This window comes from Symphalangus syndactylus, chromosome 10, assembly GCF_028878055.3.
Source record: "Symphalangus syndactylus isolate Jambi chromosome 10, NHGRI_mSymSyn1-v2.1_pri, whole genome shotgun sequence".
NCBI classification, from domain to species: Eukaryota; Metazoa; Chordata; class Mammalia; order Primates; family Hylobatidae; genus Symphalangus; species Symphalangus syndactylus.
Genome location: NC_072432.2, coordinates 108,289,520 through 108,311,397, shown reverse-complemented (window position 1 = coordinate 108,311,397; position 21,878 = coordinate 108,289,520). Strand labels below are relative to the sequence as shown.

Below are 21,878 nucleotides of genomic sequence, written 5' to 3'. Positions count from 1 at the left end.
AAAAGTCACTGAAATTTTGCATTTTATAATATACTTCACCCATGTTTCCTGTGCTTAAAAAATAATGTACACTAACTTAGCATTTCCCTACAACTGTTGGAGTAAAATGATGCACCCATAGTTATCGCTGCCTCTTCATATCTCCTGACACATTGCCATGAATTCTGGGTTCAGAAGCCTTCCAGATTGCCTTGCGTGATTTCCAGTACAGCTAGCTATGTGTCATATTCCTGCCTATGCTGTTTTCTCAATCCTTGGTGATTAATTAGGTCCATTTGGCTTGGTCAGTACTCAGATCTGATGATCACGTGCAGTAGATCTGAGTGTTGGATGTTGGCAGCGCTGCACTCACTTTTCATGCCAGCTTTCTCCACATGGCAAGGAGTTCCACAGATGTGTGCCATGCAGCTGCAGGTTGGAGGTGGGTGTACGCTAATCTGTGGGAGCGAGAGCATACAGCAGAATTCCAGAGATAAGCACAGTCCTCCTCTGGGCCTTTGTACGTGCTGTCCCTTCACACTAGAATGCATTTCCCTGCCTCTTTGCCAGTTAAGTATCTGACTTATTCTCTCAAAAGTGCCAGATGCCATAATTTTCATTAGGTTCCCTCTCTTCCTTTCCCTTGGAATGAAAATCTCCTCTTCCTGTGCTCCTAAAATATATTATTGGAGCTCTTTCTTGTTTGAAAATCATTTATCTATCTTTCTACTTGGATTTTAATCTCTTTGAAGATGTGGCCATGTCATCTTTGTATCTCCAAATGGCTTGCTAATGCTTTCGTGTAGTATCTGTTTAATCAGTCTTGATTGATTTGGATTTCTAAGTTAGGAAAAAGCCTAATTTAAGGTTGCTTTTGCCGTATGAGGAGCAAGAGAGGATGCTTTTGCTTTTATTCTTAGGAGACTTAGGCCTGTTCCCATGGTTTTCTGTGTTACATTAGCATAAACATTGAACTCTTCATATTTCTTTTCCCACTAGGATTTTTTTTCAAGTAAGCTGACTCTGAAAGACAATATTTGGGATACACTATAGTCCTGAACAGAAAGAGTGAAGAGCTCTGTAATGTTAAGAAAATTTGTTTGCAAATTAACCCTCGACTATCTTCCTGAGGTCTAGCCTGACATCTTCATATCCTCAGCATCTAACATCTTCATACCCTCAGCATGTTGCTACCTGGAGGAGGGTCCAGAGCCTGCTTGTTCCTGCCCACACAGATGAAGGAGGAGAAGCTGACTCTCAGTGGGGCCCTTTTCTGCAGGCTTTGGCAGAGAGTAGATACAAAGATGGACATGACTAAGCTTAGACATCCACCTCTTTGTAAACCACACCTGAAATCTTGAGAGAAGCGTTTCTAGTTTCATCATGAGTCTGACATTCTGCAAATTGTCTGTATAAGTCAGGGCAGGTTAACTGTGACACCGTTCTTTTCCAAGTCTCAGTGTCTTAACAAACATAATAAGTGGTTATTTCTGCCACCTGTCGTAAGTGGATATGGGCCCTTGCACATGTTTGTGTGGGAGAAGGCATGTTTTGCTGCATGCCACTGTTTCAGGATGTGGGCTGTTTCTGTCAGTGGCCCCATTATACCCTAGGGCCTCAAAGCCTTTTTCTGGATCCTCCTCACCTGACTGGCAGATGAGGGGAGAGGGAGTAATGGAGTACAGTGCATGCACTGGAAATGACATACATCACTTCCACCTGCATCCCATTGGCTAGACCCCAGTCAGTAGGCACCACCTAACTGCAAGAGGGGCTGGGAAATGTAGTCCAGCTGTGCCCTAGGAAGAAGAAGAAAGGGGTTTGCTGATCATCTAACTAGTTGACCCATGGACCTTGTTGGATTTATTGTTAATATTTTGCTTTTAAGCATTCTTATTAGTTGTTAAATTAATCATAATTGAAAAGGCTAAGTAAAGGAGATAAACTAAATAAAGGAGATAAATTTATATCTCCATAAAGCCTTCCCTGATCCCTCTTCACTCTTATATTCTGGTTGTGATATGTCTAGCTCTGACCACCAGGAATACTCTAGAGGGGATTCCCACATGGTGTCTACCGTTTCCATTCTAATGGTATTTGACATTTACGACTGCCCTTTTGAAGAGTCTGCCATTCAGGTCAATAGCTCCCACCACACTGCATCCGTGAACAATTAATAAAGATTTATGAAGTTTACAAATGATTTAACGTTGTCTCCTTACTCCCATTCCGATGCACGATGTTGGCTGAGTTTTACACATATTGGGAGTCTGAAGACCCACGATACACATACCTACACCAATGACAGTCCAACCTCCAGGTTAGAACTAGGGAACTAAATAGCAATAAATAACTGGAATGTATAATGCTGAGTTATTTGTACACATATTTATATAGTTATATATCCTTTAAAAATCATATTCATGTTTTTCTCATCTGAATGAGAAAACACATGAAAAAGATGGCCTGAAATTACTCCAGCTAATCATAAACTTGAGTGTGTGTGTGTGTGTTTGGATTAGATGGATGGAACCAACAGATTTTACTTGTTCATCTGGGAGACAGAGCGCCAGCAGGATGTGGAGCACGTGGCCCGCTGCATTCTCTGCTACGGTAAGCCAGGACAGCCTTTAGAACAGGATGAATTCACTGGTGGCCACAGGCTAGCTCTGCTTGGCAGATGTGTATTTACTTGGCGTATGCAGGGTTTTAAACTCTACAGAATTTCCTGTGAAGTCTGGATTTCTGGTTTTTCTTAGGAAGTCAGACTTGTCATGAGAGTCACAGACACTGCATTCCCATGACAAACAGTCAGCACAGCTGAGTTGGGCCTGACCCCTCTTAATGGGGTGAGGAGTCTCATAGTCCTCACCGCTCCCTATCTTACCCCTGGCATGCTCTGCTCATTTATCTGTCCTGCTAGCTGCTGGGGTTGGCTGGGCTTGTGGTTCCTGCCTTAGTGCACCTTAGTGTGATGGGCAGGCCACTGAACTAAGAATTAAGGGTGATGGGTTCTAGGCCTGGAACCACCATTGACCAGCAGTGGGATACTGGCCAGCCATCCAGTTTGTCTTGGTGCCCAACCCTCATTGCTGTATCCCACACCAACCTGTGCTGGAGAGAAGTTTCTGCAGAAACGCATGCATGCCCACATGTGAAGAGCTCCTGTCCACACCCATTTTACCCAGCACCAGAGTGGGTAAACTTGAAGGGATGTCGTGGTTTTCTCTGCTTGATCCACACTAAGCCTAGTACTACCACAAGATACTCAGCTATGACAACTTGGTCAAGTCAAGTGTAATAACTGCCATTTGTGAGTATGTCACAGGTGATGAACTGCTTTCACATCCATCATCTAATCTGACATATTGCTTTTTCGGGCCTCAGTTCCCTCTCCTCTAGAAACCTAAACCTAGCTAGTGTTCATCGAGGTTTTACTATGCGTCAGGCATTGTTTTGAACACTTACATATAAATTAACTCAGTTTTTCTTTTAAACTTCATAGACAACCTCAAAAGGAAGTGCTATTATTATCATAATCATTAGCTCCATGTGTCAAATGAGGAAACTGAGGTTCTGGGGAGACTAATTTACCCAAGGTCACATGCTGAGTAAGGAATAGCCCTGGACTGAACCAGGCAGCTGGGTTGCTGAGCTCTTGACTATTACCCCTGTGCTTTGCTAATGACTGGATTAGGAGTTTTTAACCTTTCTTGGTATCATAGATCCCTTCTGCATCTGGTTAAACCTATGCTCTCCTTAGAATAATGTTTTTCAGTGCATAAAATAAAAAAACAGGATTACAAAGGAAAATGATTACATTGAAATTATCAAAATACTTAAAAATTTTCATACAGTAATATATATATTTTTAAAAGTTTTATTTTTAATTGACAAATAATAATTATATAAATTTATGGGGCACAGTGATGTTTCAATGCATGTATACATTGTTGAATGATGAAATCAGGCCAATTAACATAACAATTGCTTCAAATACTTATCACTTGTGTATGGTGAATATGTTTAAAATCCACTTTTTAAAGCTATTTTGAAATATACAATACATTATTACTGACTGTAACACCATGCTGTGCAACAGACCACCAGAACCTATCCTTCTGTCTAACTTAAACTTTGTACCGTTTGACTAATGTACCTCCTTTCCCCATTCACCTCCCTGCCACCCTCCCTACCCTCTATTTCTATGAGTTTGAACTTTTTATATTCCACATATTATCATGCAATATTTGTCTTCCTGTACCCGGCTTATTTCACTTAGCATAATGTCCTCTAGGTTCATCCACATCACAAATGACAGAATTTCCTGCTTTTTTAAAAAGGCTGAATAGTATTCTGTTGTATATATATAACACATTCTTAACCCATTTGTCATGTGCTTTTTTATTCGCATTTTAAACGATAAGATCTAGCAGGTTCAATAACTATTATTTCAAAGTACTAGTGAGTGTAAATAATATTGAGCCATTTGCAACCACTGATAAGGAAATCAGTGCTTTCTGTTGGTGTCGGAATCACTAGTATTATAGTTGTTTGTTGTCTTTATGCACAGTGAAAAGAAATGTTAAATTTTATTTCAATAGAGGTAGTGAAAATAAAGATGTAATTTTTTCCCATCCTCATTCACAGACACCTTGGGAGACTGTGGTTCCCAGGTTAAGAACACCTGCCCCCGCCAGTTCTAAATGAAAGATTTTGCCTCAGCAGTGGGTCCCTAACACCATTGTTCATCAGAATACCTGTGTACATTTCAATGATAGATTCTGAGCTCCCTCCCAACACTACCAAACCAGAATCTTGGCGTGGCTAGAGCCTGGGAATCTACAGTAAAAAAAGAAAAAAAAAATTCTACATGCCATTTTGATGCTGAACCAGCTTAAGAGCTCCAAGACTACACTATTAGCTTTTCATTTAAAATTGGCAATATTTGATCTTTTTTTCTTAACCTTAAAAAAAAGGCACTTTCACATGGTCGTTAAGGTCACTTCCAGCTCTAGCAATCAATGTTTTTTTTTACGTGGTTTCCCACTAGTGTTGATTTATCTATTGTTAGATTATAATCTAGTATTAGATTATAATTATTTTTTGGAGGAGGAAATAGAGGTGCCGTCTGTGAACACAGAGACTGGGAAGCCATATGGCCTAGTGGTTGAAAACATTAAGTGTGCAATCGATCTCAATTCTTCTTATGAGAAATGAGCTCATTTACACTGCCCATTGACTTGCCACCTCACCACAATGCCTGGAAGATAGTGCTCAGAGACGGCTGTCCTTATTGAGGGTCTGGAACTGTGTTTTGCATGGAAAGGAAGGGGATGCGTGGTTTAACTCCGGCCTCTCCCTGCACTTCTTTCCTAGACAAATGCAGACCAGACCCAGAATGCCCGGCTGGAGCGCTGGTGCCGCAGGAGGTGGACGTGGACTTGGTGTTTGTGGTGGACAGCTCCTATGGAGTGGATGCCGATGTGTACCGCGGGTCTTTGAGTCTAGTGGACGCCGCGCTAGAAGACCTGGAGGTGGCTGAGCAGCCGGGCGCGTCCCACCGTGGGGCGCGTGTGGCCCTGGTGACGCACACGACACCCAACTTCTGGCCGGGTGTGGGTCGCCTCCCTGTGCTCGAGGGCTTCCACTTGACCACCTATGGCAACCGGACGCAGATGCAGAGACATGTGCGCGAGGCTTCAGCCCGCCCCTTACAGGGAACCCCGGCCCTGGGCCACGCCCTGGAGTGGACGCTGGAGAATGTGCTCCTGGCAGCCCCTCGGCCGCGGAGGGCACAAGTCCTCTTCGCCATCGTGGCCAGCGAGACAAGTAGCTGGGACAGGGAGAAGCTATGGACTCTGTCCCTGGAGGCCAAATGCAAGGGCATCACCCTCTTTGTGCTGGCCTTGGGTCCGGGTGTGGGGACCCATGAGCTAGCCGAGCTAGCCGAGCTGGTCAGTGCTCCCTCTGAGCAGCATCTACTGCGCCTACAAGGGGTCTCGGAGCCAGAGGTTAACTACGCTCGGGGATTCACTCGGGCCTTCCTGAACCTCCTAAAAAGTGAGCAGTCCCCGGGAACTAGGGCACCTTGGGTGGAGTGGGGAGAGGAATTTACAGAGCCTGGCATTTGGGCATGCAGGTGCCTGTTACAGATGCACTATTGCCTAATGTTTGTAGCCCAGCATCCCTGGGAAACGCCAGGGAGCACCCCATTTCCTGAAAACCCTGCACTATTACTGCCCTGACATTGTGTCAAGTCTAGCGATGGTTTTTTGTCCTGAGCTTCTCATTTGGTGGCTGGGAGCCTCAGACTTCCACGTAACTTTTCAATTTTCTCATTTGTCAAAATGAGAATTGCAGTCTTTTCTCTAATTGTGAAGCCATATGTTCAGGGAGGGGCTTTCAAAGCACCAATATTGTACACATATAAGGCATAGTTACTGCTATTACTATTTAGTACTACAGTTTCCAGTAGTATTTGACAGTGCTTCTCAAATTTTTACATGCACGTGAATCTCCTGAGGATCTTGTTAAAATGTAGATTGTGATTCGGTAGGTCTGCATTGGAGACAAGAGTCTGCATTTCTTACAAGCTTGAGAATGATACCAATGATCCTAGTTTATTTGATGTTTATTTTAAAGTAGAAGTTGACATGGCAGTGTGGAGTCAGGAGTTTTCAGGGACTCACTAGGAAGTAAGGGAGACAGGACAGAAGTCTAGGGTCTTCCATTTCAGGTTGGATTGATGAAACCAACAGTGAAGATTAAGGGTCAAGGGCTGTGCCAGTGGGTCCTAGCCAGAATTCTTCCCCATCCCCCTGCTCGAGCATCCTTAACTCCAGTTAGAACTAGTGGAATTGTTATTGTTTTTTCTCCTATAACTAGATGAATTAAATTCGTGGGCAGCCGAATCTGTATCCCTAGCATGATAATGGAGATTTAGAATTGGGATGACGAGGGTATTATCCTGGTCACATTGTTAGCAGTTTGTCTTGAGTTTCATCTTCCAGTGCATAATTCAACTTATGTGCAGGGTGCTTTGCTGTAACATGTGAAGCCTCCTTGCCCTCCTTGCTTGGAGACATTAGTTTCTCAGTTTATAGGTGGTTGTGGTATCCCATTGGGAGCCTTGAGGGACATCTGTGCCTTCATCACTACAAGAATAAAAGGAGTTTGATGGACATCTTAGAAGTACTAACACAGCATTTGTACCTCCCCAATTTGAGAGGCAGAAAGATCAGTGAATTGGTTCTAGTCCTAGCTCTGCCATTAGTGAGCTATGTGATCCTAGAAAAGTTCATGAATGTCTCTGAACCTTAGATTTCTTATATATGTAGGGAGTGTTAATAGAAGGCTGATGGCTTAGAGATTCTTTGAAGGAGAAGCAGCCTGAAGGAATCACTTTTCTAATCTGTTTTAATTTAATTTTACTTTTTTTTTATATTGTATTATGTTAGATTGTATTTTGTATTTTGTTTTTCTTTTGGGTTGGATTTTACTTTGCATGATTTATGTAATAGGATACATGTTATGTTTTTATTTTGTTTATTTGCTTTTATATTATATTTATTTTGTGCTTTATGTGAATATATTTTATGTCTTTTTGATTTTATGTCGTCCAGGATTAAAAACATTAATGTTTTATTTGCTTTTATTTTTATATTGTTATGTTTTATTTCATTTTGTTTCATTTGTTTTATTTTATATTTTAGGCTTTGTTTTACTTGATTTTGTGTTTTGAATTTGATGTCTTCGTGGATAATATTTTGTTTTATTTTATTTTAGAATTTTATATTATTTTATATTTGACTTGATTTTTTATTTTACTTTTAGGTGGGACAAACCAGTACCCATCCCCAGAGCTCATTGAAGAATGTGGGGGCCTACACCGTGGGGACACTGTCCTGCAATTAGTCACGCCTGTCAACAGGTGGGTTGAGGACAGGGTTGAGATTGGTCCATACCTCTGCCCCAAGGCAGAAGAGACTTTCTCCCTAAAGAAAGGTCATATGCAATGCTAGTCCTCAACTTGACCTAAACCACTGGTCCTGGGATGCTCCTGGGTTTGACAGTTCTGATATGGATTGTCTTTCTTTTATTTTCTTCAGACAGGGTTTTGCTCTATTGCCTGGGCTGGAGTGCAGTGGCATAACCTCGGATCACTGCAGCCTTCACTTCCCAGGCTCAAGCAATCCTCCTGCCTTAGCCTCTCACGTTGCTGGGACTACAGGCCCATGCCAACACACCCTGCTGGTTTTGTACTTTTTGTAGGGATAGTTTCACCATGTTGCCAAGGCTGGTCTTGGCATTCTACCAATTTCTACCAATTTCCATCCTACTATATCGCCCCAAGCTTGAATTCCATATCCCAGAGGTAAAATTGATAATGCCAAACATATCATTCTGATTTTTCAAACATGTCTGCAAAGCTAAGAAAATAGTTAATGCAATAACACAGTCATTAGGAAATGCCCAAACATAAGGCTTACAAATCACAGCAATAAAAGTAACAACAGTTGAGCCTCTCAGTTCTTGAGATTTTTTTCATGCAGTTTGACATGGATTGTTTCTATACAGGTTGCCCAGGCACCAGTTTGGTATGTCTGGCTTGGCTGATGATTTGGAAGCATTTGAAGCAACAGGCATTTTTCTAGAAGAGAAGAGAAAAGACATCACAACACCTATAACTCAGCAAGAAGCACTTAAAAATTATGAAAATAACAAATATGACATTGAAGAAAATGAACAAGAAATACCAGCAAAACAAAAAGAAACTAGAAAAGAAATAAATGCAGACACTACCTATGGTAAAAACCAAACTACTTCTTGGTCCTTAAGTTGGATTCACTTTTTTCATTTTTAACTTTTTCTTAAAAAAAATCCTGTGCACTGTGTTATCATGCAATTTTTTTTAATTCAGTTTGCTTACAAATCCACAGGTTCATGTATGCAGCTAAAGAAAACAGTTTAAAAAGAAAGACAAAAGCTACCTTTCACCTGGCTGTCAAACTGGAGCTGGATGAAAGTTATTTCAGGGTATACTATGAAGGCACACTCTATGAAGTGTCTGCACCACCTTTGCAGAGAAGCAATGAGTTATTGCAGAAGTGGTGAAGATACTCCTGACCTTGAAATGCACCTACTTGGAGACAGGCTCTACATTTCAGATACATCTAAAACAACTGTAGCATCAGTTTTGGATTATAGCATGCAGTAATGCAAATGCCAAGTTCTTTTTTTTTTTTTTTTTTTTGAGACAGAGTCTCACTGTCACCCAGGCCAGAGTGCAGTGGCATGATCTCAGCTCATTGCAACCTCTGCCTCCTGGGTTCAAGCGATTCTTCTGCCTCAGCCTCCTGAGTAGCTGGGATTACAAGAGCCCGCCACCAAGCCTGGCTAAGTTTTATATTTTTAGTAGAGACAGGGTTTCACCATGTTGGCCAGGCTGGTCTCGAACTCCTCACCTCAAGTGATTCTCCTGCCACGGCCTCCCAAAGTGCTGGGATTACTGGCATGAGCCACTGCACTTGCCGCCAAGTTACTTTTTATATGTGATCAACAAATTAAGCAGAACACTAAACACATGAGAAAGAGATACAGGAAAACTTCTCTGTGAATTTCTGGAAAGTGATTCAAGATAGCTGAAAGAATTTCTAGTGAGTGGTGTGGTTAGTCCTGGTTACATTAAAGGAGAGATCATTTATCTGAGGTTTTGAATGTGCCTAGACGATTCTCCATCTGGGGCTACTGGCTAGGTGGCCATGGGAGTTATTCACTCTCTCGGTGACTCAGTTTTCTGCTCTGTAAAGTGGGGATTATATGAGTCCCTACCTCATAGGTTTGACAATACAACTTGATAATTCATGTGTTTGCCACATAGTATACATCCACACAAGTTAGTTGTTAAGATGCTGATGATACGTGATACCTTTTAGATTTCAAAGCAAACACATGTCCAAAATAAATAACAGAATCAGGCAGACATAGGAATACCACCTCCTTAGGCTAGAATATTAAACATAGAAGAACTTTCCTTGTTGGTTCTCATGTTTTCAGTATAGAATATCCTCAGGTAATCTTACTAAGGTAGTGATTTTCAGTCTTGATTGTACATTAGAGTCACCTGGGGATCTTTAATGATTGACCTCAGCCCAAATCAGTCAGAATCTCTGGGTGTGGGACTTACCCAGTGATTCCACTGAACAATCAAGAGTGAGAACTACTGCTTTAAGGCATTCTTTCTCATAAAATCAAGGTGGAAATGTTGGGGGAGAGTTTCCTAGTCAACTAATCCAATCCCATTCACAGACGAAAACAAGTTTAAAGGTCCCCGATACTTCTCAGCTGCTCTGTTGTTACATGGCTCTGGCTGGACACTTTCCTTTCTGTTTTCATTCCAAGGCCATTCAAAACCCTCACCACCTCCTCAAGGTCCTTCCTCCATGCCTCTTCCTCTAGCAGATATGCCTCCCTCTTTTTTTATTCTTTTCAAAAGAAATAAAGGTGACCGAGCGCAACCTCCTGTAACTTTCTGTATTTCTGCAAGCCTCTCTTCCTGCCCTCCAGTTGGAGAAAAGAAATGGCCCTTCTCTTATTCTGAATTGTCAAGAAAGACCAAAGGGCTCTTCCAGACCTTGTTGACTTGTGCTTCTTAGGATCTGGCCACTATTGGCCACTACCTTCCTCTTTAAACCCTCTCCTCTCACAGCTTTGGAGACAATATTCTCTTGTTCTTCTATTCTGGCTAGTCTGTCTTTGTGGGCTCCTCTTCCCAGATCCACCTTCACAGGGGGATTCAGGTTTTATGGAATTTATACAATTTGGGGGCCCTCTTTAAGAAAAAGGTTAAAAAAAATTATTAAAATTAAGTGAAAAGTGAATATTCATTTAGAAGAGCCTTATGCAAATGATTTGCTCTGAAGCCTAGGCTTTATTAATGTCATGATGAATCTGCTACACCCTTCCCCATGATTCTTTCTTCAGTTCTCCAAACACTCTGCACACACCACACTACTTAGGTATGCATCCCCCCCTCAACATCAACTATCCCCTCTGTGCTGGTGACTCTCAAATCCATATCTTCCACTATAACTCTCTCCTGTGCTATAGCCTAGTGTATTCAATTACCCTCCAGATCGTTCCACTGGACTTGCCTGCAGTCACATCAAACCAACTTAGTTCAACAAACCCAACTCATTGTCTTTCCCATTCAAATCTCCTTCTCTTCCTTTACCAACTATCTTTATGTGTATGAACCACCACTGGCCAGGAATGGAAAGCCAAAACTCAGTATTATTTTTTAAAAATTAATTAATTAGATGTAGGAGTGCAAGTACATGTGGATATATTGCACATTGGTGAAGTCTGGCCTATTAGAGTACTCATTACCCAAATAGTGTACGTTGTACCCAAAAGATAGTATCTCATCCTATATGCCCCTGCCCCTGCCCTGGCCCTCCCACCATTTGGAGTCTCCAATGTCTTATTCCACTCTGTATGCCCACATATACCAAATGTTTAGCTCCTACATACATGTGAGAACATGCAGTTTTTGACTTTCTATTTCTGTATCATTTCACTTAGGATAATATCCTACAGTTCTATCCATGTTGCTGCAAAAGATGTGATTTCATTCTTTTTTATGGATGAGTAGTATTCCATGGTATATATACCACGTTTTTAATCCAATAATTCATTGATAAACATTTAGGTTGATTCCATGACTTTGCTATTGTGAATAGTGTTCCTATGAGCATATGGGTGTAGGTGTGTTTTTGCTATAATAATTTCTTCTCCTTTGGGCAGATACTCAGAAGTGGAGATGCTGGATTGAAGAGTAGTTCTGTTTTTAGTTCTCTGAGAACTCTTCATACTGTTTTCCATAGCGATTGTACTAATTTACATTCCCACCAGTAGCGTTCCCTTTCTCCACGTTCTCACTAACATCTGTTGTTTTCTGACCTTTTAATAATAGTCATTCTGACTACTCTAAATGCTATCTCCTTGTGGTTTTAATTAGCATTTCTCTGATGATTATTGATGTTGAGTATTTTTTCACATTTGTTGGCTGCTTGGATGTCTTCTTTCAAAAAAATGCCTGATTGCCCAATATTATTCTAGTGGAACTCTTCTCCCTTGCCTCCTGCTGTCTAACTGGTCTCCTTGATTCCAATTTGTCCTCCTGCCAATTCCATTCTAAACAGCTGATTGACATTTCTAAAACACAAATATGGTTGTGTCCCTTCTCCTCTTTTATGGTTCCTCATTGTTTATAAGATAACGTTCAGGTGCCTGTGGAAGGCACACGGGCCTTTACAATTAGACCCCTACTTTGGTCCTCTGGGGCTTTACTGGCTGCCACTTCCCTGCATATGCCTTTCATGGCCTTTATGCCCTGCGATTTATTCCAGATCTCTGTACCATTGCTTACCCTCACCTGACTGTCTACATTTCCTCCACAGTGTCCATGTGGGCTATATCTACTCATCTTTCACTACTCAGCTCAAGTTTCACCTTTCCTTAGAGTTTTTTCTATGTCCGCAGGTAGTTTTAAATTTTCACAGCCTCCTTGGTGCTCCTGAATCTTAAGACAAATTCTGCCATAGTGCCTGCTACCTTTCATTGCACCTACGTGTGAAGAATTAAATGTTATCTCTCTTCACAGGTGCCGGGCTGATCTTGGTACATTTTCAATTTCAGTGTTATATGCAAAGCACACAGACCAATGTTTTGGTTTTCCCCTCCAAGTAGGGCTATAAGACATACATGCCAGGGAATAGAATAAGCTGGAGCAAAATTATAATTTCATTGTAGCTGCTCTTCATACCTGCCAACTCTTTTCTTATCTTCACCTTTGCCTTTCTTTACTCCTGGATTCCATGAACTACTGTGAGTAAAATTGTTACTGCCACCGCATAGTTCTTCCAAGAAGGCAAAGGTTAATATTAATGGTAAAAAATAAAGCCAAATATAAGACTGGGGGCTAGCAATAATTTCTTGGGTAAAAATTTGTTGGCCCTCAATGCCTTAACATACTGGTAAAAGAACAGTTAAGACTAGTGGTATTCTGAGTGTTAAGCTACAAAGATAATTTAGAGATAATTAGCATGAAGCATGAAGGACTCTTTCACCTATAGCTGTACTGACCAATATAATAACTGCTAGCCACATTGGCTATTTACATTTAAATGTTAATACTTCAAAATTAAATAATATTAACATTTAAGTTCCTTGATTGCACTAGCCACATTTCAAATGCTCAACAGCCACATGGGAGTGGTGGCTACTGTATTGGACAGCACAGATTTTCCATTATTTCAAACATTTCATCGTTATAGAAAGTGCTACTCTAGAAGTCTAATTTAGGAAGAGCAGTCCCTGTTTGATTGTCTCTCAGACCCAAAGCAAGGGTGGAGCTTCTAAAGATGACAGAGTGTCCCTAGGAAAAGTGATGGATATATTTGAATGAATTCTTGGTTTGTCAGTTCAGAATCAGTTGTAATGGCAGAGGTCGGTGCCGGCTGATAACTAACCCGAGTCTATTTGTTGGCTCTAGAGAGTATAGCAAAGAGCTCACCATTGGAGTGTTTTTCTGCTGACAACAACAGGTTTTTGAATAAGTACTTCTCTTACTTCTCCTGGACCTGTACTGCTTGTTAACTTATATCCTCCAGAGTAGGGGTCATGCAGTGAGCAAATTCAAATATGACTATTCAAAGCATAGGACTATTTCCATGATCAATTTCTTACCAAACTAAGGGCGTATCTCATCCCTGTGGATACAGTACATCTGGTCACCTCTCCTAGAAAACTAGTCTGTGTTGATTATACTATTGGGAGGTTAGCAGATAGTTTCACAGAAACAAAGCATGAATTTTAAGGCTTGTGTTTTTGAAGATATTATCCTCTTTATTTAAGGGTACGTGGAAGGCCTAGGAGGAACTATGGGGAGGATGGCAGCATTCAGTGCTTCAGGGCCAACCTGGGTCAGAAATACTTCTATGTGATACAAAGGATACCCAAGGAAATCTGTGCTCCCTAGAAGTTGAGGTGGGGAGGGTTATATACCTGGGAAAATCATTGCCTCTTGTAAAATTCAGGGAGTCTCAGATCTTGTTTTGTTGTAATGTGTTGATTTCCAATGCTGTTTTTAATTGTTCAGGAACATCATGTTTTTCCTTTAATAGATGTCTTAATTTCTCAGGCAAGAGTCAGGGTACTATAAATAATAAATAAGCTAGATTTGCTTAGGTCATTAGAAGACTGGAGACAAGGGATTGGGATGGTTTGCAAAAGGAGGGAAAGCAGTATAATACACAAGGGAGGAGGGCTCAGTATCAGAAAGATTTATTAATATTCATTCATTTATTCACTCATTTATACATTATCTGTGGCATGTCTTCCAGGTACTGTGCAAAGTCATAGCTATAACTATGTTGCACCTTTCACATATGTTATATGACACTTTATAACATACTTGTGATATAGAAGTTTTTTAAAATATTGCTTCTATAGCTGAGGAAATTGAGACTCTGAGGGGTTAAATTACTTGCTTAAGGTCACAGAACTAGTTGGTGGTGAGGCTGAGATTCATTCCCAGGTCTGTGACTCCAAACCATTGCTCTTTTTCTGTCATGCTCATGCAGGAAATTCAGCTCTGTATTTATTTTGTTGCAGGTCCTTGTTCCATGGATCCAATGGAAGGTGAGTGTCAGGATTACACCCTGAAGTGGTATTACAACAAGGAGGAACGGGTTTGCCAGCAGTTCTGGTATGGCAGCTGTGGGGGCAATGCCAACCGGTTTGAAACCAAGGAAGAATGTGAGGCTCAGTGTGTCCCAATACAGTAACAGTACAGGCAGAGCCCTGTTACTGTTAAAGGCAGAGCTTTTAATGCTGATGAAATGGAGATTACCATGGCTGAGGCAGGACCTCACAGCTCAGAAGTGACATAGCCCATTCCAACACCTTGGACATCAGATTCCTAAATGCCTGAATGTTTTCCCGCCAACAAGGACTTGGGCCAGATGATTTGTGACTTGAGGACTGAATTCTAATAGTTAAAAAAGTAACTGAAAGATATTTAAATGAATTAGGACTGAATGAAAAAGAAACTTAAACTTGACCTATAATATTATTTTAAAATTTGGTGGTGCTATGTAGCAAAATAAAAATCAGTGTAAGCAGTGAGAAAAGCCTAATTCAGAAATGAATCGAAACTTGGTTTGTTTGTTTTTTTTTTTACCACCAGAGAATAGGGAAATATTAGTCAAAGAGAGGGCCTGGAAAAAGGGACATCTAATGTGAACGACCTTCATCCTTACTACTTAATGTAGATAAATAAAGGCATTCTTTATTAAATCATTCAGCATGAGACTGTGTGTGATTCTTACTCACTACAATCTGTGCTATACTTTGTGACATTGTGGTTGATGAAGAGACAGCAGTGATTTTTCCATGAGACCAACCCTTTGGCACCCATTATAGTGATTTCTGTCCTTCAAAACATGGTGACTCAACAATTAAGGCTGACATTATTAATGAAAAGTGAAATGAAAGGTTTACATTCACCATGGATGAAACATTTTGCAGCAAAGATATTAAGGAAAATTGTGTTTTTTGTGAGATTTTCCTCTGCCTCATGGCTTGATTCTCTGGGCCTCTAACCATGGGCCCAGCTTCCAGACAGAATTGGGAACTGTGTGGAGGAGATCTGTGGGCCATTGAGGATGCATGGCTTGGGGCCTCTGTAAGATCATGCATTAGTCAGCTGGGGCTGACATAGCAAAATACCACGGGCTTAAACCACAGAAATTTATTTCTCACAGTTCTGGAGGCTAGAAGTTCAAGATCACAGCACTGAGGGCGCTCTTCCTGGCTTGCAAATGACTACCTTCCCGTTGGGTCCTCACATGGCCTTTCCTCAGTGCATTCTCATAAAGACAGCAAGAAAGAAAAGACCCAAGCTCTCTGGTGTCTTTTTTTTTTTCATTTGAGACAGGGCCTCACTATACCAATATTGCCTTGGCAAGCCTCAATGTCTTGGGCTTAAATGATCTTCCTGCCTCAGCCTCCTGAGTAGCTAGGACTACAGGCATGAGCCACTGCACCTGGCTCTGGTGTCTCTTCTTATAAGCACACCACTCTTATTGGACTAGGGACCATTCTTATGACCTCATTTAACTTTAATTACCTCCTAAGGCCCTAAATACAACTATAGCCACATTAGGGGACAATATGAATTCTGGAGAAACACAAACGTTCAGTCCATAGCTGATCACAAGCAGCTGGTTGTCCCCCAGGGACACAGGATGGAGTTGCTTCCTGGTAAGTCCCTGGTTCTGTAAGTGGGACTGCTATAATCTGTGTGTTCCTCCACACAGTCTGGCGACATAGCAGGCGGAATGGAATCAGCTTTATACAAAATGTTCAAAGAAGCACATTTTAAATTCTATTTTTATAACGATCATTTTAATATATCACAAAAGGATGACTGTGTTCATGGTAGCAAATCTATAAGACACAGAAATGCACATGGAAAAAATAAAGATCACCTATAATCTTTTCTCCCAAAGGTAACCGTTCTGATATAATCCAGACTTTTTCTGATGAATGAATATACTACCTTCTTTTTCTTCCTTAACACAATATAGGCAACTGATTTTTGATGGGAATTAAATGGCAGATGCTCCATCCTGCCACAGAGCTGCTCATCATATGAATGGGTATATGCATTTCTCTATTTTAAGCATAACTTCAGCTGCCTGAGCATAAAATGGCCAAAGTGATCTATCCTGAGGATGGTATTTGATTTGAACGGTGATTTATTTTCTATTTCTTATTCCCATTCTTCCCTTCCTATGTCCAGGAGCTGGGAACACCAAGGCAAAGCTTCAATAATAAGATCATTGGGAAGAAACATTCAAGTGTGTTGATTGTCCTCATTTGTTAACTTACAAAAAAACATAATTTATAAATTTAGAAGAGAGAGGCTTTAATTCTTATAAAAGGTTACAGCCTGCAAGGTGGTTGTCCCACAGGCTGGGAATCCTGCCTCTAGCCAAGACCAGAGACAGGCGTTTGGAAGGAGGAGGGGTTGGGGTAGGAGTTTTGTGCTGAACAGGTTGGCTAAACATACATGTTCAACAAGTTACAGGAGGAGCTGGGTATTCAAGAAAGTGGTCCTGACACAGGCATATTAGATAAACATACATATAACTTATGACTGATGTTCATTTTGAAATGAATAGATGAAATGTATTATATCTAGCCCCTAAATGTCAAAAGATCTTTTCAGGACATGAAGGCACACAGGCGTGCAGTCTCTGTAAACCAGCAAGAACCAGTCCATGGCTGGTGGTCTTCTCATCAGGAGAAAGTTACTGAAATCAGCCTCTTGTCCAGTCAAAGCTGTTTCTGGTTGGTGGAACAGGGGTTCAGTGAATCAGCATCTGTGAGCTGGATGAGCCGTAATTGTTTTAATACTGTTTATCTGGACGCCAGTACTTGTTTAGCTGCTAGAGAAAAAGAGAAACCTTGTGGCAGTTAGAACATAGTTGATTCTTTAAGTGCAGGAGTGTGTGACTTAACCCTTGCCTGGCATGGTCTTAGGTCCTGTTTATAATTTGGTATCTTACTGCCATGAAAATCTCCTCTGTCATTCTTATGATCCCTATTTTAACATTAATGCTGGTCAGTTGCGTCTAAACTCTAAAAGGGAGGAGGTATAACCAGGCATGTCTGACTTTCCATCCCGTCATGGCTGGGAATTCAGTTTTAAGGTATTTCTGGGGTTCCCTTTGCCAAGAGAGAGTTCATTCAGCCGATAGGGGTTTAGGATTTTAAAGTTTACACATCCTTGGAACATTCATGAGATCCACCTGCAGTTCTCCCTGTGTTTACTAGGTGGCGGTATAACCCTTTCACGGAGCTCTTCTGACTCTCAGCATAAACCTTATACTCCGTAAATTCCGAGGTAGCAACAATATAGCCAAGGGCAGAAACAATTGTCTATTGTTTCAATATTCATCCCCACTCTTGTATACACAGTTTATAAAGCACTTTCCCATGTTATGTCATGTATTTGCCCAGCCCCACCACCAAATCTGGGATGTTGGCATTGTTCTTCCCATTTTGGGATAAAGAAACTATCTTACAGAATTGATGTGGCTTGGCTCAGACCCGTAACAGAAACTGGCCTTGAACTCCTTTTTATCCTGAGACTAGGGCTCCTTGAGCTATACTGCATTTGTTCCAAACCATTAGCTGCCACCAAAGAATTCTGAAAGTCAGAGCCACAGGGGTGGGAGGATGGGCTTGATTTCTGCCTCAGATTGCCTGCACTTCCATTTGCTGGCCCCGCCCCCACCCCACCCCATCCCACCCCACCCCTCTGGTTCCGGCCTGGGTGGAAGTAGGAATGGACTGAAAGAGAAGTTGAACTGCAGTGCAGGTCAGTTGTGATGGCAGCCTCAGCCAACCCCACAGGGATCTCTGGACCTAAGTGGGCTTGTGTGAGTTACCCCAGTGTGGGCTGACTTGGCTGGGTCTGTATCCCCTGCCTCCATCCCCCAGAATGGCATACCTGTGTACGAGGCAGCTCTGAAACTGTGGCAGGCTCTAAAGGGGACCAGCTGAAGCCTTTCTGCTCACAGCACTCCTAGCAGGTGGGGCAACAAGTTCTTCCTTGAAGCAGGAACTGTAGAGCACAAACCACACTCATCATAGTCCCTTTACCTGGAATGTCCTTTTGCATTGTTTTCAAATTTCCCTAGCTTCCAAAATCCAACAGGACACAGTGAAAATCATCTGTGCAAGTTCTCAGAGATCTAGCCTTTGCATTCATCTCTAGCCTCACCTATGGTGGCGGTTGTTCTGACCATCTAACTTTTCATTTGAGCAATACCATTTCCTTGAAATGCCATATTCCATTCACCTATGCTCTTGCCCTTGGTGATACTGTTGTGGGAAATGCCTTTATTTAATTTATTTACAAATATTTAATAGGCATCTATTATGTACCATATCCATTACCTGTGTCAAAACCCAGCTCAGCTCTCATTGCCTCTCAGGAAAACATCTCCCATTGCTCCCTTTCAAGAAAGAATTAATTAGTAGCTCCTATAGGCTGCCTTGTATACCCTTATCTTTTTGCCCTTTTGCCTCCATTTCACACCATTTGCCAATTAGTCTCCTTATTAGGCCATGAGCCTCTTCGTCTTGGAATCCCCTGCCCAGGACAGGGCCTGACACATCTCCCTTTAGTTCTGATATTTAAACTCCCTGCCAGTTTTCAGACTGTTAGAAATGCTCCACAGCCATCCCAACAGTTGGTTTCCTTCTATATCTCTTGCTCTAGAACAACTTTTTGCTTTGTAATTCTGCTTTTATTTTTATTCTGCATTTGTTTCAGACACCAGGGCATCTGCCTCCATCAGTCAATTGTAAAAAGGTTCATGTGTTTTTAAATTCCTCCTTGGGTCTGTTATTTCATTAATTATAACCTTGCACTGCTTTGGGGATATTAATTTATCTGATGAAAGAATTGAGACCCAGAAAGGTCAAGTGGCATCCAATCTTACACCATGATTCAACTGGTAGCCTAAAATTAGAATTAAAATGTGTTTTGAACTGATTTGGCATCTGCTTGGTTCACTCTGCAAAGTTTAAGGGTTTTAATCATTATGTGAGTTGACTGCTTTGCACTTTTAAACATGTAGTAGATTTCACTGTTCCTAGAAAAGTGGGGGGTTTGCGATTGCTAGGCTCAGAACTTGGTTCCCAGCCACGTATCAAAATGTGTAAATGCATACAGGGATTTTTCCTGAGCTCTCCTGAGTGGAGATCATGCTGACCGTGTACTATTTATGGTTCTTCCTTTAATTTCTGACCTCTTGTGATCTCCTGGTGGATTCTTCCTTTAACTTTTGAATAATCTCAAGGTATATTTCTAATACAGCTGGAGGGTCCATGTTGGGATTATGGTGTTATGGGAAATACCAAGACTGGGGCATGTGAATTCAGCATCTGGTTTCCTCCCCAGCTTTCCTGGTGACTTCATGGAAGATACTCTATTTTTTGGGCTTTGTTCTTTTCTGTCTGAGGAGACTGGAGAGGAGAGAAACATTACTTGCCCCTTTATAGTCTCTCTAAGTTCTGCAAACAAAAGCATTCCTTCTTTAGCTAATCTCTTAGGAAGCTAAAAGATGCAAGCCCAGCCAAGGACAAGAGAGCCACCCAGCTGAACCCAACCCAAATTTATGACCCACAGAATACTGAGCTAAATAAATGGCTATTGTTTTAAAACACTAAGTTTTGTTGCAATTATTAATTGAAAAAAGTTGTGGCTGGGCTTGCTCATGTGTCTAGTCAGCTACCAGTCTGTTGGTCAGCTGGCTAGCCTAGGGTCAATTCCTAATGATAAAAAAAAAATTGTATATTGGTATTTGTGTAATAATATAGCCTCAAAATACATAAAACACCAATGCAATTAGATTAGAGAAAGCATTTAGAAGCAGAATAATTGGAAAGGAAGTTGTAATATAGTTTCTATTCATACACAATGTGAATATATATCTAGAAAAGTAAAACATTCTAAGAGAACAGCAATGTTACAGGAAGAGTCTTCTCCATCAGCCTGGAGCCTGCAGTGATCATTCAACAGCTGATCATGATGGACACAAAATATGATTGAGAAAGAAACTTTTGTTTTTGTAATCCACCAAAACTAGGGGGTTGTTACTAAAGCATTTCCAGGCCTGTCCCCAGAGATACAGATATAGAGAAATGGGAACTCTCAAACATGGCATTTGGAAGCAAATATTAGAAAATGTTTTGGCATTTTCTAGTAAAATTAAAAATTTAGATACTATGAACCAGCAATTTTACTTGTAAGCATATTCCCTGAAAACTCATTTGCTTGATGACCCAGATACAACCACATTCATGAATGATTTTCACAGCAGCATTTTTAAAAAAAAACCCAAGTTGTAAAGAGCCCACATGTTCATTAAGAGTGAAATATGTAGGCTGGGCGTGGTGGCTCATATCTGTAATCCCAGCACTTTGGGAGGCCAAGGTGGGCAGATCACTTGTGGTCAGGAGTTTGGACCAGCCTGGCCAATATGGTGAAACCCCATCTCTACTAAAAATACAAAAATTAGCCAGGCATGTTGGCGGGTGCCTGTAATCCCTGCTACTTGGGAGGCTGAGGCAGGAGAATCACTTGAACCTGGGAGGTGGAGGTTGCAGTGAGCCAAGATTGTGTACTGCATTCCAGCCTGTGTGACAGAGTGAGACCTTGTCTCAAAAAACGGGGAAAAAAAAAAAGAGTGAAATGTGTGAATATGCTGTAGTATGTTAAAATAAGGTGTACAACAATGAAAATGAATGAATGAAATTGAATTAAGATTAAGCCACATTGACTAAATCTTTTTTTTTATTATTTTATTTTATTTTATTATTATTATACTTTTAGTTTTAGGGTACATGTGCACAATGTGCAGATTTGTTACATATGTATCCATGTGCCATGTTGTTTTGCTGCACCCATTAACTCGTCATTTAGCATTAGGTATATCTCCTAATGCTATCCCTCCCCTCTCCCCCGCCCACAACAGTCCCTGTAGTGTGGTGTTCCCATTCTTGTGTCCATGTGTTCTCATTGTTCAATTCCCACCTATGAGTGAGAACATGCAGTGTTTGGTTTTTTGTCCTTGCAACAGTTTACTGAGAATGATGATTTCCAGTTTCATCCATGTCCCTACAAAGGACATGAACTCATCCTTTTTATGGCTACGTAGTATTCCATGGTGTATATGTGCCACATTTTCTTAATCCGGTCTATCGTTGTTGGACATTTGGGTTGGTTCCAAGTCTTTGCTATTGTGAATAGTGCT

The 21,878-nt window shown here is 41.2% G+C and overlaps 1 protein-coding gene across 1 annotated transcript in view; it reads left to right on the top strand.

Moving 5' to 3' along the window:
• Nucleotides 1–15,340, top strand: part of LOC129491657 (collagen alpha-4(VI) chain-like) — a 91,168-nt gene extending 75,828 nt beyond the window's left edge. Inside the window, exons 33-37 of the mRNA XM_063610758.1 lie at nt 2,502–2,592; nt 5,359–6,042; nt 7,816–7,912; nt 8,560–8,789; nt 14,659–15,340. Of these exons, the coding sequence (XP_063466828.1) occupies nt 2,502–2,592; nt 5,359–6,042; nt 7,816–7,912; nt 8,560–8,789; nt 14,659–14,831 (1,275 nt within the window). The 3' untranslated portion in view covers nt 14,832–15,340. The remainder of the gene's footprint in view (nt 1–2,501; nt 2,593–5,358; nt 6,043–7,815; nt 7,913–8,559; nt 8,790–14,658) is intronic.
• The last annotated feature ends 6,538 nt before the right edge of the window (nt 15,341–21,878 follow it).